General features: G+C 45.0%; 2 protein-coding genes across 6 annotated transcripts in view; one reads left to right on the plus strand and one right to left on the minus strand.

The window, feature by feature from the left end:
* Window positions 1-12,720, plus strand: part of cntfr (ciliary neurotrophic factor receptor) — a 327,137-nt gene that overhangs the window by 122,009 nt on the left and 192,408 nt on the right. The gene's annotated exons all lie outside the window — the stretch shown is intronic.
* On the minus strand, window positions 1,842-2,285 carry LOC116984048 (uncharacterized mitochondrial protein AtMg00860-like). The gene has a single exon (XM_033038150.1). It carries the CDS (start codon window positions 2,283-2,285, stop codon window positions 1,842-1,844), a length of 444 nt encoding a protein of 147 aa, XP_032894041.1.

Below are 12,720 nucleotides of genomic sequence, written 5' to 3' on the forward strand. Positions count from 1 at the left end.
AAAGTAATTTTTATTTTCAATAAAAACGAAACAAAACTCGTGAAGTATGCGTGGCTGACTGAACTAACAATAATAGCTGCAGTTACTGGGAGGAGCGCTGACTAACTAACACACCCCAAAAAGTCCGCGAATGAACCCCCAGCGGTCTAGTGACCGAACCGACCAATGATGAGGGTTCTGACCACCCCACCCCACCACTAGGTGCTGCTACAGGACCCCCCCCAAAACCCGAGGTAAAGAAACGAGCGGGCATCCAAATGAGGTGGCCAGACCGAGTGGAGACAGAAGGACTGGTGCCACAGGCCGAACAGGCGAAACACGGCGAACAGGCGGAATAGGGCTAATAGGCAGAACAGTCACAATAGGTGGAACGGGCACAAAAGGTGCAACCGGTGAAAGTGGCACGGCCAGCGGAAGACCTCTACGCAGGGGTTGAGCCACCACCACCGGGCTGTCGACATCCTTCCAGATGGGCGGGCTTGAGGCAGGCCACAGAAATGATCTCCTCACGACCCCCGACATCCAACACCAGGCCGCAACACCCGTAAAGGCCCCTCATAAGGCCGCTGAAGCGGAGTTCGATGTGAGTCCCGGCGAACAAAAACAAAATTGCAGTCCTTAAGCGCCGGCAGAACATGAGTAGGAACAACCCCATGGCGAGAGGTCGGGACAGGAGCCAACACAGACGAGGTGGGCTCCTGTGACCCCCGAGCCACAGAAAGGAAATCCACTGGCACCCGTCAAAATCTGCCTTGGACCCCGTTCAGATCCCCAGCAACACCCAAGGCAACTGGTCCACCCAACCCAGGCCCGTGAGCCGCGCCTATATGGCTGAGTCCAACGTGGAACCGCTCGACCAACTTGTTGGCCAGAGGATGGTACGCAGTGGTATGATGCAGCTGCGCGCCATACAGCTGACTCCATGGCCGATCACAAGGCAGAGATGAACTGGGCACCACGGTCGGTGGAGATGTCAGCAGGCACACCAAAACGCGCCACCCAGTGGGCCGCGGGGGCTCGAGCACAAGTCGCGATGGAGATGTCGGACAGCGGAACAGCTTCAGGCCACCTCGTGAAACGGTCCACAATCGTGAGCAGGTGAGTGGCACCATGAGACGGTGGCAGAGGACCCACCGGGTCACATGAATGTGGTCAAACCGGTGAGGAGGGACCACGAAATCCTGAAGTGGCGCAGGTACATGCCGCTGGACCTTGGATGTCTGGCAGGGAATGCAGGCCCGAGCCCAGGCCGCAACCTGCTTGTAAAGTCCATGCCAGACGAACTTGGCCACCACCAATGCAGAAGTCGCCCGGATCGAAGGATGGGCCAGCCCGTGAATAGAGTCAAACACACGCCACTGCCAACCCACAGAGACGATAGGCCGTGGCTGCTCAGTTGGAGACATCGCACAGGACCGTCACACCCGCAGGACCGAACGGAACATCGGCCAACACCAATCCCAACACGGCAGTCCGATAGCATTGCATCTCGTCTCCATCGCACTGTGCAGCAGCCAGCCCAGAATAGTCCAAAACATGGGGACACGGCCCGTACAGCATGGACTGCAGGGCGAGACAAAGCATCTGCCACCTGATTCAGTTTGCCCGCCATGTGCCGAACATCGGTGGTGAAGTCAGAAACAAACGGCAGGTGCCGCTGCTGACGAGCAGACCAGGGCTTGGACACCTTCGCAAATGCAAATGTGAGCGGCTTGTGGTCAGTTAACACCGTAAATGTCCTGCCCTCCAGGAAATACCGGAAATGAAGAGCGCCGAATAAAGAGCCAGAAGCTCTCGGTCGAATGCATTGTAGTTCCATTCAGGAGGGTGCAGGCGCCAGCTCAAATAGGCAAGCGGCTGCCAGCGACCGTCGATAAACTGCTCCAGGATCCCTCCGACAGCAGTATCTGAAGCGTCAATGGTGAGGGCGGCTGGGGCAGTATGGCATTGGCCAGCGCCTCCTTGGCACCATCGAAAGCGGCCTCAGTCTCGGCGTCCCACATGAGATCCTGCGGCTTACCGGCCAGGCACTGGAACAAAGGCCGCATGATCTGAGCCGCCGCTGGTACAAAACAATGGTAAAAATTCACCATCCCCACAAACTCCTGTAGCCCCCTGATGGTGAGCGGCCGAGGAAACTGCCAAATCACCTCCACCTTGCCGGGAAGAGGCGTAGCGCCCTGTGGGGTAACATGGTGTCCAAGGAAGGAAATAGAGCTGAGACCAAACTGGCACTTGGCAGCATTAATGACCAGGCTGTGATCCCGGAGCCGCTGGACCAGCATGCGGAGGTGCTCAACCAGAATGTCATCAAACTAAACAAAAACAAAGTCCAAGCCACGAGCAACCATGTCCATCAGGCGCTGAAAAGCCTGCACAGCATTTTTACGTCCGAAAGGATCCGCAGCCACTCAAACAGGCCGAACGGAGTAACGATGGAGGTCTTGGGCACATCATCGGGGTGGACGAGAATCTGATGGTAGCCGCGCACCAGATCTACCTTGGAGAAAACGGTAGCACCATCCAAGTGGGCTGTGAAGTCTTGGATGTGCGGGACTGGGTAGAGATCAGCAGTCTTGACGGTATTCAGGCGGTGATAATCGCCATATGGCCGCCACCTGCCGGACCACTTGGGAACCATATGAATTGGGGAAGCCCCAGGGCTGTTGGTGCGCAGCACGATCCCCATGTCCCCCATCCTCTGGAACTCCTCTCTAGCTAAACGTAACTTGTCGGGCAGGAGCCTGCACGCCCGTGCGTGCAGCGGAGGACCAGCAGTGAGGATGTGATGCACAACTCCGTGTTTAGGGGTGGTGGAGTGAAAACGCGGAGTCAAGATCTCCGGGAACTCTGCCAGGATCAGAGCATATGCCCCACCCATGTCCGACACAGATCCGAACTGCAGATCGGGGGAAACAACGGGCCGCAAGGCTGGGGGGAACCCGGAGGAACGAGGCGCTGGCCCCTAACGTCCACCATGAGGGAAAAGGCCCGAAAAATTTGGCGCCTAGCAACGGCTGAGAACCGTCCTCAATCATGAAGTGTGAGAGTCGAGTAATGGCGAGAGTTGAGGATGAGGGAAAGAGTCCGAGTCCCATAGGTGCGGATGGGGCTGCCGTTGACGGCGGTCAGGGCGGGGCCACGCTTACCAGCACGGGTATTGAGGCCACATGGCGTTAGGATGCTCAGCTCAGCTCCAGTGTCCACGAGGAAACGAAGCCCGGAATGGCGATCACTGACATAGAGGCGATGTTTCTGGCCAACTGCGATAGCCTCTACTGACCTCAAATTACTGGGCCTCGATGTGCGCTAACCACACCTGAGGCTGTACCGCCCACAAAACGGACAGTTTTAGTGCAACCGCGTTCTGCTGGGCGGGTGGGGTGTCGAGGTTCTCCGCAGCGTTCATAATGAAAAGAAATCCGAAAAACGTTCGGATCAGCGGGGTCACCACTGTAGCGAAGCCAGACAGGTGGAGCAAAGTAATTTTTATTTTCAATAAAAACGAAACAAAACTCGTGAAGTACGAATGTCTGACTGAACTAACAATAATAGCTCCAGTTACTTGGAGGAGCTATTATTAGCTAACACACCCCAAACATCCCGCGAGCGAACCCCCGCGATCACGTGACCGAACCGACGAATGATGAGGGTTCTGACGTCCCCACCACTAGGTGCCGCTACAATAGTGAATTTAGGGAGGGAAATATCTATAGCTGGAGCATGTTGGTATTAAGAAGTTTTGATGATAGGTGTTACGGAAAACATATGGGTTGATCAATCCCCATGGCCAGATAATATCTGGAATGGCCAGCATGGTGTTGTGTGGGGTAAATCCTGTCTCATCAATATGATTGATTTTTTTGAGGTAACTGAGGAGATGGATAAATATAGTTTATATAGGTGTTTGACAAAGTCCTGCATGTCCAGAAAATTAAGACATAAGCACTCAAAGCAAGCTGGCTAACTGGATCGAAAATTGGCTGGTTGATAGAAAGCAGAAGTTGCAAATACAAGGGCGTTCTTCTGGAAGAGATTGGTGATTGAAGTCTGCGACCAATGGTGCACAGTAGGAATTGGTGTTGGGACTCTTGTTGTTTATGATAAATATTGATGACTTGGATGTGAATATAGGAGGTATGATTAATAAGTTTACATATGACGTGAAAACTTGTGGTGTCTTGATTGTCTAGGTTGTCCAAAGCTATAAAAAAGATCAGATGGAAAATTGTGTGAAACTTCAGCAGGTAGAATTTAATTCTGATACAGATGAGGTGATGCTTTTTATAAATGTAATGGGGGATAGGACATGTACAAGATATAGGTATATTGATGAATAGGAGGCTCTTGTGGAACATGTCCATTGTTTACTAAAAGTAGCTACATGTGATATAGAACTAGGTTTGCCAACTGTCCCGTATTAGCCGGGACATCCCGTATTTTGGGCAAAATTGGTTTGTCCCGTACGGGACGGCCCTTACCCGTATTTGACTGCTACGATTCAGGTCGAGGGGACTGTTGGGTCGGTGCGCCGCGTCCGGCCCCATCTCGCCCGTCCCGACGTCGTGCAGCCCATGGAATGCAGCAGCAGCGCCTCGCCCGTGGCCACGTCAGTCGGCTGCCCGGCCAGCTGTCCGACCTTCGAACCTTCGCTTACCGCCGACACCACCACCCCTCCACATGGCCGATCATCAGTTCATGAGTCGCGCGGGCCAAAACTCTTCAGCTGGCCCGCCGGCTGTGCTTTGTGTGCAGTCCAGCATCCGGGCCAACTCGTCATTCACCCAGCCACGGCCAAGTCAGTCAACGAATTGCCGTCGGGAATTTGTCCCGTATTCTGACCTTTCGTCCCTTATTTGGGAGTGAGAAAGTTGGCAACCATATATAGAACAGTGCAGAATGTTTATGACATGCTTTCTTTCATAGGTAGGCGAGGCTATGCTTTCTTTCATAGGTAGGCGAGGCATAGAAAATAAAAGTTAAGACTTTAAACATCAACTGTACAATACTGTACATCAACTGTACAATACACTTTTTAAACCTCATTGGAGTATTTGTGTTTAATTCTATTCATCAAGATAGAGGAAATATGTGGTTGCACTGGAAAGATTGCCAATATATTCATCATCATGCTGCTTGAATAGTTATCATGTGAAATTGGATTGGCCACACTTGTATTCCTGGAGTGAAGAAGAGAGAACGGTGTGATGACAGAGAAAATAAAATTATGTGGCATCGATGAGAAAATAGTAAGGATCTTTTTTTTCCCTTTAATATGGGTGTCAAAAACAAGAGGGTACATGCTTAATGTTATGGGGAAGAATTTTAGAAGGGATTTGACGTGAAGGTTTTTTAAATAGACAGTGGTTGATAGCTGGAGCAATCAATTCATTTTGGAGCCATTTAAACACATACTTGAATGAGCAAGGCATAGAAGGGTGACACAGCGATAGTTGCTGCCTTACAGTGCCAGAGACACTGGTTTAATCCTGAGTACAGGTGCTGTCTGTACAGAGTCTGTACGTTCTCCTCGGTTTTCTCTGGATGCTTTGGTTTCCTCTCTCACTCCAAAGTCGAACAGGTTTGTTTGTAGATGGGGAAACAAGTTGGCATGGAAATGAGGGGCTGAACGGTCCAATTTTGTACCCTAGAGCTCTATGACTCCATGACTCTGAAAACTGACTGACTAAGGGGAAATATCCAGACTTTAGAAATGAGAATACTGAAGCATACTGGTGAAGAACATGAATTACTGGATGCTCAAGAGACCAGAAGTGTAGGAACAATATAGATAAGAAATTTAAGTAGGTTGTGGGGAGGATGAAATTTATCACGAAGGACCAATACACAATGTGGAGTCTGAGTTAGGATAATGTGGAAATATTTTGGATTTGCTCATGTTCTTACAATGGATTGAAGATGCAAAGGCAGTCAAGCATGTGGTGAAATAACTGAGTGTAGAAGTAATAAAGTATAACCACAGTGGTTAGAGGTTCAGCTTCATGCAGATAGGACTTCAAGGCCTGATTTGCATATTGACATAGATCTTCTTAATGTTTAACCAGGGGATATGTTGTCTTGCTCAAGACTAAATGTCTGCAGAGCAGTCTGGTAACACAGTGGAGGAATGACAAAAGATATTGTTGAGACAATAGACAATAGGTGCAGGAGTAAGCCATTCGACCATTCGAGCCAGCACCGCCATTCAATGTGATCATGGCTGATCATCCCCAATCAGTACCCCGTTCCTGCCTTCTCCTCATATCCGCTGAGTCGGCTATCTTTAAGAGCCCTATCTAGCTCTCTCTTGAAAGTATCCAAAGCACCGGCCTCCATCGCCCTCTGAGGCAGAGTATTCCACAGACTCGCCACTCTCTGTGAGAAAAAGTGTTTCCTCGTCTAGTTCTAAATGGCTTCCCCCTTATTCTTAAACTGTGGCCCCTGGTTCTGACAAAATGTTGTCAGTAAATACATAGATTTTATTTTTGGATAAAGGCAAAGAGAAACAGCTGTAAAGAAGAAATTAGAGACAGCACTGTGACAGCGACACGAGATGTAATTTATGATTTTTATTACATTTTAGCCTTCGAATGCTGAACACAACCTTATGCAATAGTTTGCAATATCTATGCTCCATAAGCTTATTTGCATCAATGTAGCAACTTGTTGAGGTCTAAACATATTGACATCTGGATGGTTTGGGTGTAAGTATTGTTTTTTACCGTTCCCTCCTGACTATCTTAATGGAAAAAAATGTCAGTTTTTCCAAATGTTGGAGAATCGTAAAGATGATTTTAAACATGAGTGAGTGAAGCTGGTAGTGTTCTTCTGTAGAATGCAAAATGGAGTCTGCTTGTGTCATTTTGTCTTGGTATAAATTTTAACTTTAGACTAAGTAAGGAGGCCAAAGCTTTTTTTCTTAAGTGGCAGGTACACCCTGAAGATATGCAGACCAAACAGGCAATTTATAGTGATAATTTTTTAACATGCACAGGAGGGAAGGGAACCATTCATCTCTGAGTCCCACAATTATAATATAGGCATATCCTATGACATTGAGAGGTATCTCATTTTAAGATTGTAACATATGGGAATAGATTCATACAGCGCAGAAACAGGACCATCGGCCCAACATGCCCCATTTACACTAGACCCACCTGCCTGCATTTGGCCCGTATCTCTCTAAACCTGTCCTATTCATGTACCTATCTAAATGCTCCTTAAACAAAATAAAGAAACAAAAATCTTTAAAGATAGAAAAATAATGTGGATCAGGAAAAGAAGCTCCCTTTCCTTCTTTAAAAAAACCCTCCCGATGCAGCTAAGTCAGAAAAGCATCACATTTGTTTCATCCAATGGCTTTGGGTTGATCACATCTCCATTGTTGACCACAGTAGGATCTCTTTTCACACAGAGATTCACCACTCTCTGTGTGAAAAATGTTTTTCTCATCTCGGTCCTAAAGGATTTCCCCTTTATCCTTAAACTGCGACCCCTTGTCCTGGACTTCCCCAACATTGGGAACAATCTTCCTGCATCTAACCTGTCCAACCCCTTAAGAATTTTGTAAGTTTCTATAAGATCCCCCCTCAATCTTCTAAATTCTAGCGAGTACAAGCCGAGTCTATCCAGTCTTTCTTCATATGAAAGTCCTGACATCCCAGGTATCAATCTGGTGAACCTTCTCTGTACTCCCTCTATGGCAAGAATGTCCTTCCTCTGATTTGGAGACCAAAACTGTACACAATACTCCAGGTGTGGTCTCACCAAGACCCTGTACAACTGCAGTAGAACCTCCCTGCTCCTATACTCAAATCCTTTTGCTATGAATGCTAACATACCATTCCCTTTCTTCACTGCCTGCTGCACCTGCATGCCTATAGGCTGGTGAACCTCACATCAGTGGTAGGGAAGCCATTGGAAAGGATTCTTGGGGATATGGTTGGCTGGCAGATGGAAGAGAATGTTCTAATTAGAGTTAATCAGAATAGCTTTGTCTGCAGCAGTCCAAGTCTTTGCAAACATGATCGAGTTTTTAAAAGAAGTGATGAAAGCATTTGATGAGAGTAGGACTGTGGATGTTGTAAACATGGACTTTAGTAAGGCATTTGCCAATGTCCATCTTAGAAGGCTGATCCAGAAGATTAAGATGCATGGGATCCACAATGACATGGATTCAGAACTGGCTACCCCCTGAAGACTTGCAGGCAACTCAAAAATTGGTGGAGTTATGGACAGTGAATTATATTATCCCAGAATGTGGCAGGATATTGATTAGTTATAGATATTTGCAGAAAAATTATAGATGCAGTTTAATCTGGGCAATTTGGGAGATTAAATGCAAGGGGCAAATATATGATTAATGGCAGGACACTAATGGCCGTTTTTGTTGTTTTCATTGTCGTTATTATTTATCTGATACGTTGGAGCTCCACTCGGGCAGTGGGCCTGAAATTTCATTGTATGTATTTACAATTACATTAAAGTGTATTATTATTATTATTATTATTATTATTATTATTATTATTATTATTATTATTATTATTATTATTATTATATAGAGGGATATCAAGGTCCAAGTCCACAGCGCCTGTAAGTAGCAAACTAAGGAAATGGTGTGACAACAAATGTATATGGTATCTTTCTCCCAATCTGTCCAAGTCCTTCTGCAGAGACCCAGCTTTCTCTAGAGGTTACACTTTTCTTTATGCTTTCTCCACACTGCTTTCTCTGCCCCATCCACCTATTCACCTAGAAGTAAAAAATAGCATCTGGTATTTTGATGGGCTCCAGCATTATGTAACCTGGATGCCGTTTACTTTGTAGGCACGCTGAGTTCTATGTTTCAGCATGGCTTGTCAGGGAAGAAAATGAGTTGTTAAGTTAAATTCTAGAACACCTTTATAATTTACATGTATGAAAAACATGCAGATGAATTTTCAGGAATGGTAACAATAAATCCTCAAACCAATCTTTGACCAATTTCCCTCCGGGGAAAAATAAATTTCCACCGTATCATAAACTGTTCCTCCTCACTAATCAACGATCAATATAACTGCTTATTCACCATACTTTGTCCTGACAAAAATGCAGGTGGTTGTCTTGCCAACCCATTTATACTTTTCACTTCATACTTGCTGCTTGTAATGTTAGGCAAATCTGCCTCTCTTTGGATATAAAGAATTCTGACTGACTCTTTGCCCCCACTTTTTGTTTAATATAGGTACCTTGGGATTTCTCCGTACTGTTATGAACAAGTTGTAAATTCTTACCATTTAGAGACTCAAAATCAATAATTTGTATCTACTTACATTCATAAGAATTTTTTCATACTAAACCTGGTCAAAAACAACCAAACACATGGCACATAAAATGGACCCGAGTTTTTTTTTCTTTGAATAACAATGCCTTTTTCAATGCTGCAACCGCAATGTGTTTTCCATTAGAGAATATTAATAAGAATTATATTTACTGCTCTATAGTGGGTTTAAACATCTGGAAGTTATCAGTTGCAAAGGAGGCATGTTATAAGCCAGAACAGATATATCATATCACTTTTGTCTTTTTGTCTTTTTTTCTTGGAATACTATATAATCAATATAAATATCTCCTTGCTTTTAAGTGCAGCATAGTGAGTCTTTCCCAGGATAAGGGAACGCAATGATAACAAAGCTTTTTCTTACTCACTGTGGGCAGAATTGGAGTCTCTTTCGCACAATGCTGAGGAAATGTCAGCTGTGTTTTATTGTAATTGAAATCTGGGGGTAACAGCATCAATCTTGAAAAATACCCTAACTGCAACTTACGATGTAATCAATGCAAAGATATATAGTGTTACAGCACTGTTTCACCAGTGTTCATTTTTTTTGGTAATTTCTTTTCACTTAATTGACAAGGATATGCTTTTTAGATATTTGTGATTTATTTTTAAATATTTTCGCATGTTGCATCCTCCAATATTGCTACATTGCTCATTACTCTTGAGGGCATCAACTCCTGATTTCAATCCATTTCTTCGGGTATCAACAGCTCCCAATTCATCAACCATTTTAAAGCTGTAAGCTTTGACAGGCTTTTTCAACTGTACGAGAGGCACAGCTGGAGCTAAAAATACCCTCAGTGGTCATTCGCATCACATGCAATTTCTGGTGTAGCACAACGAATAGACTTCAGAAGCAGGTTGATTTTCATTCACCCCATAACTCTAAGATCTCAGGACACAAAGATTAGATGTGGTATTTCCAGCTTGGTAGGTGATTTTGAATAGCATGTAATTGAACCTAGGATCTTTCTGGTCATTGACATTTTGGTTATGTGTAGCTACCATCATAGAATCATTGTCAGAGAGTCATAAGTACGGAAACAGACCATTCGCTCCAAATCCAAATATGAATTATTTTCCCTCTTTAAATTTCACATGTGAAGGCTTCATAGCGGAGAAAGCTAAAACAGACATGAAATGTACAAACTTAGGGTGTATTCTCCCAACTTTACAAAGTTTCAGAGTGATCGAATGGAGGGGTGGCATGGTGGCGCAGCAGTAGAGTTGCTGTCTTACAGTGCCATAGACCCAGGTTCGATCCTGACTATGGGTGTTGCCTGTACTGAGTTTGTATATTCTCCCTGTGGCCGCATGTGTTTTCTCCGGGTGCTCCGGTTTGCTCCCACAATCCAAAAATGTACATGTTTGTAGATTAATTGGCTTTGGTAAAAATTATAAATTTTCCCCAGTGTGTAGGATAGTGTTAGTGTATGAGGATTTATGGTTGGCATGGACTCAGTGGATCGAAGGGCCTGTTTCCATGCTGTATCTCTAAACTAAATTAAACTAATGGAGTTAAAATAATAAAGGATCTAATAGAGCGAAAAACATACAAACTATATTCCTTGTGGGGAGATCTAGAACTAAGTCACAAATAAAATTGAAGCGATGAAACTACTACCTTTCGAAAATGACAAGGAAACCTAAACGGTCACACCTTCTTTACGAATAGGTTATTTGAAATTTTCACCAGTAGGATCAAGGAAATGTTTTGTTTTGAGTAGGTATGGGTCATAAACAAATGAATAGAATTGAGATACGGATGAACCATTGGCCATTTTTTTTTATTGACAGCAGAGGATTGATGCACTAAATGGTCTAATCCATCTATAATCCATGTTTATAAATGGTAGATGGATAACTTGCTCCATGGTCAACATTAAATCAACTTTTCTCTCTTAAAATGGGTAATGTGTTTCCGAAACAGGTTTTGATGGTATTAAATAGGAACTTGCTTCTGATGGTATTAGACTGGAACGTCAAGGGCTGATTAGCGATTGTTAGAATGGTTTTGTAAGTGGGAGATCATGACTTACAAATCGGATTGCATTTTTCGAAGGAATAACCAAGAAGGTTGATGAGGGCAAAGCTGTAGACGTTGTCTATATGGACTTCAGCAAGACATTTGATCAGGTTCGGCTAGGTTCTCTTCACTGAAAGGTTAGATCCAGGGAGAGCAAGCCAACAGAATAGAAAATTGGCTTCATGGAAGGAAGCATAAGGTTATGGTAGAAGGTTGTTTTTCGGACCAGAGGCCTTTGACAAGTAATGTGCTTCGCTGCTGGGTCCATTGCTGTTTGTGGTTTATAGAAACAATTTGAATGAGAATGTACAAGGCATAATTAGTAACTATGCAGATGGCACAAAAATGGGTGGTGTCAAAAATTACAGCAGGATCTTGATCAACTTGGCAAGTGGGCTGAGAAATTATTAATTAATTTAAAGCAAGTAAGTCTGAAGGATTGCATTTTTTGGAATACAAACCAGGGCAGGACCTTCTCATTGAATGACAAAGACCTGGGGAGTGTTGTAGAACAGACGTATTGTGTATTGTGTTCAGTTTTGGTCATAGGAATTCCTGCTATAGGAATTATGTCGTCAAGCTGAAAAAAGTACAGAGAACATTGGCAGGACTCAAGGGCCTGAGCAACAGGGCAGGCTAGGTCTTTATTGTCTGGAGTGCAGGGGGCTGAGGTGTGATCTTACAGAGGTATATATATTCATGAGGGGAATAGATAAGGTGAAAGCACCGTATTTTATGCCGAGAAGGGGAATCAAGAACCAGTCAACATCGGCTTGAGGTCAGAAGGGAACATTTAATAGGAACCTGAGGGGCAAAGGTCACACAAGGGTGGTGGGTATGGAACGAGCTGCCAGAGGAGGTAGTTGAGGAAGGTAGTTTAGTTTAAAGATACAGCTGGGAAACAGGCCCTTCGGCTCACCGGGTCCACGCTGACCAGCGATCTCCGCATATTAACACTATCCTACACACACTAGGGACAATTAAAAAAAAAACATTTACCAAGCCAATTAACCTACATACCTGTACATCTTTGGAGTGTGGGAGGAAACCAAAGATCTCGGAGAAAACCGGCGCAGGTCACGGGGAGAATGTACAAACTCCGTACAGACAGCACCCGTAGTCGGGATTGAACCTGGGTCTCTGGGGCTGCATTCGCTTTAAGGCAGCAACTCTATCGCTGCGCCACCAACAGTCACAACATTTACAAGACATTTGGAAAGATAATGGTTAGGAAATGTTTAGAGTGATATGGGCCAAATGCAGGCAAGTGCGACTAGTGTAGATGGAGCAACTTAGTTAAGTTGGGCGATAGGGCTCGTTTCCATGCTGTATAACTCTACGACTCTATGTGCTGTTAGAATAATATTAATTCAGC

This window comes from Amblyraja radiata, chromosome 1 (genome assembly GCF_010909765.2).
Source record: "Amblyraja radiata isolate CabotCenter1 chromosome 1, sAmbRad1.1.pri, whole genome shotgun sequence".
Lineage (NCBI taxonomy): Eukaryota > Metazoa > Chordata > Chondrichthyes > Rajiformes > Rajidae > Amblyraja > Amblyraja radiata.

What these genes read in the sequence shown, in the direction of transcription:
- LOC116984048 (XM_033038150.1), bottom strand. Translation starts at nt 2,285, where the DNA reads ATGCTGGTCCAGCGGCTCCGGGATCACAGCCTGGTCATTAATGCTGCC.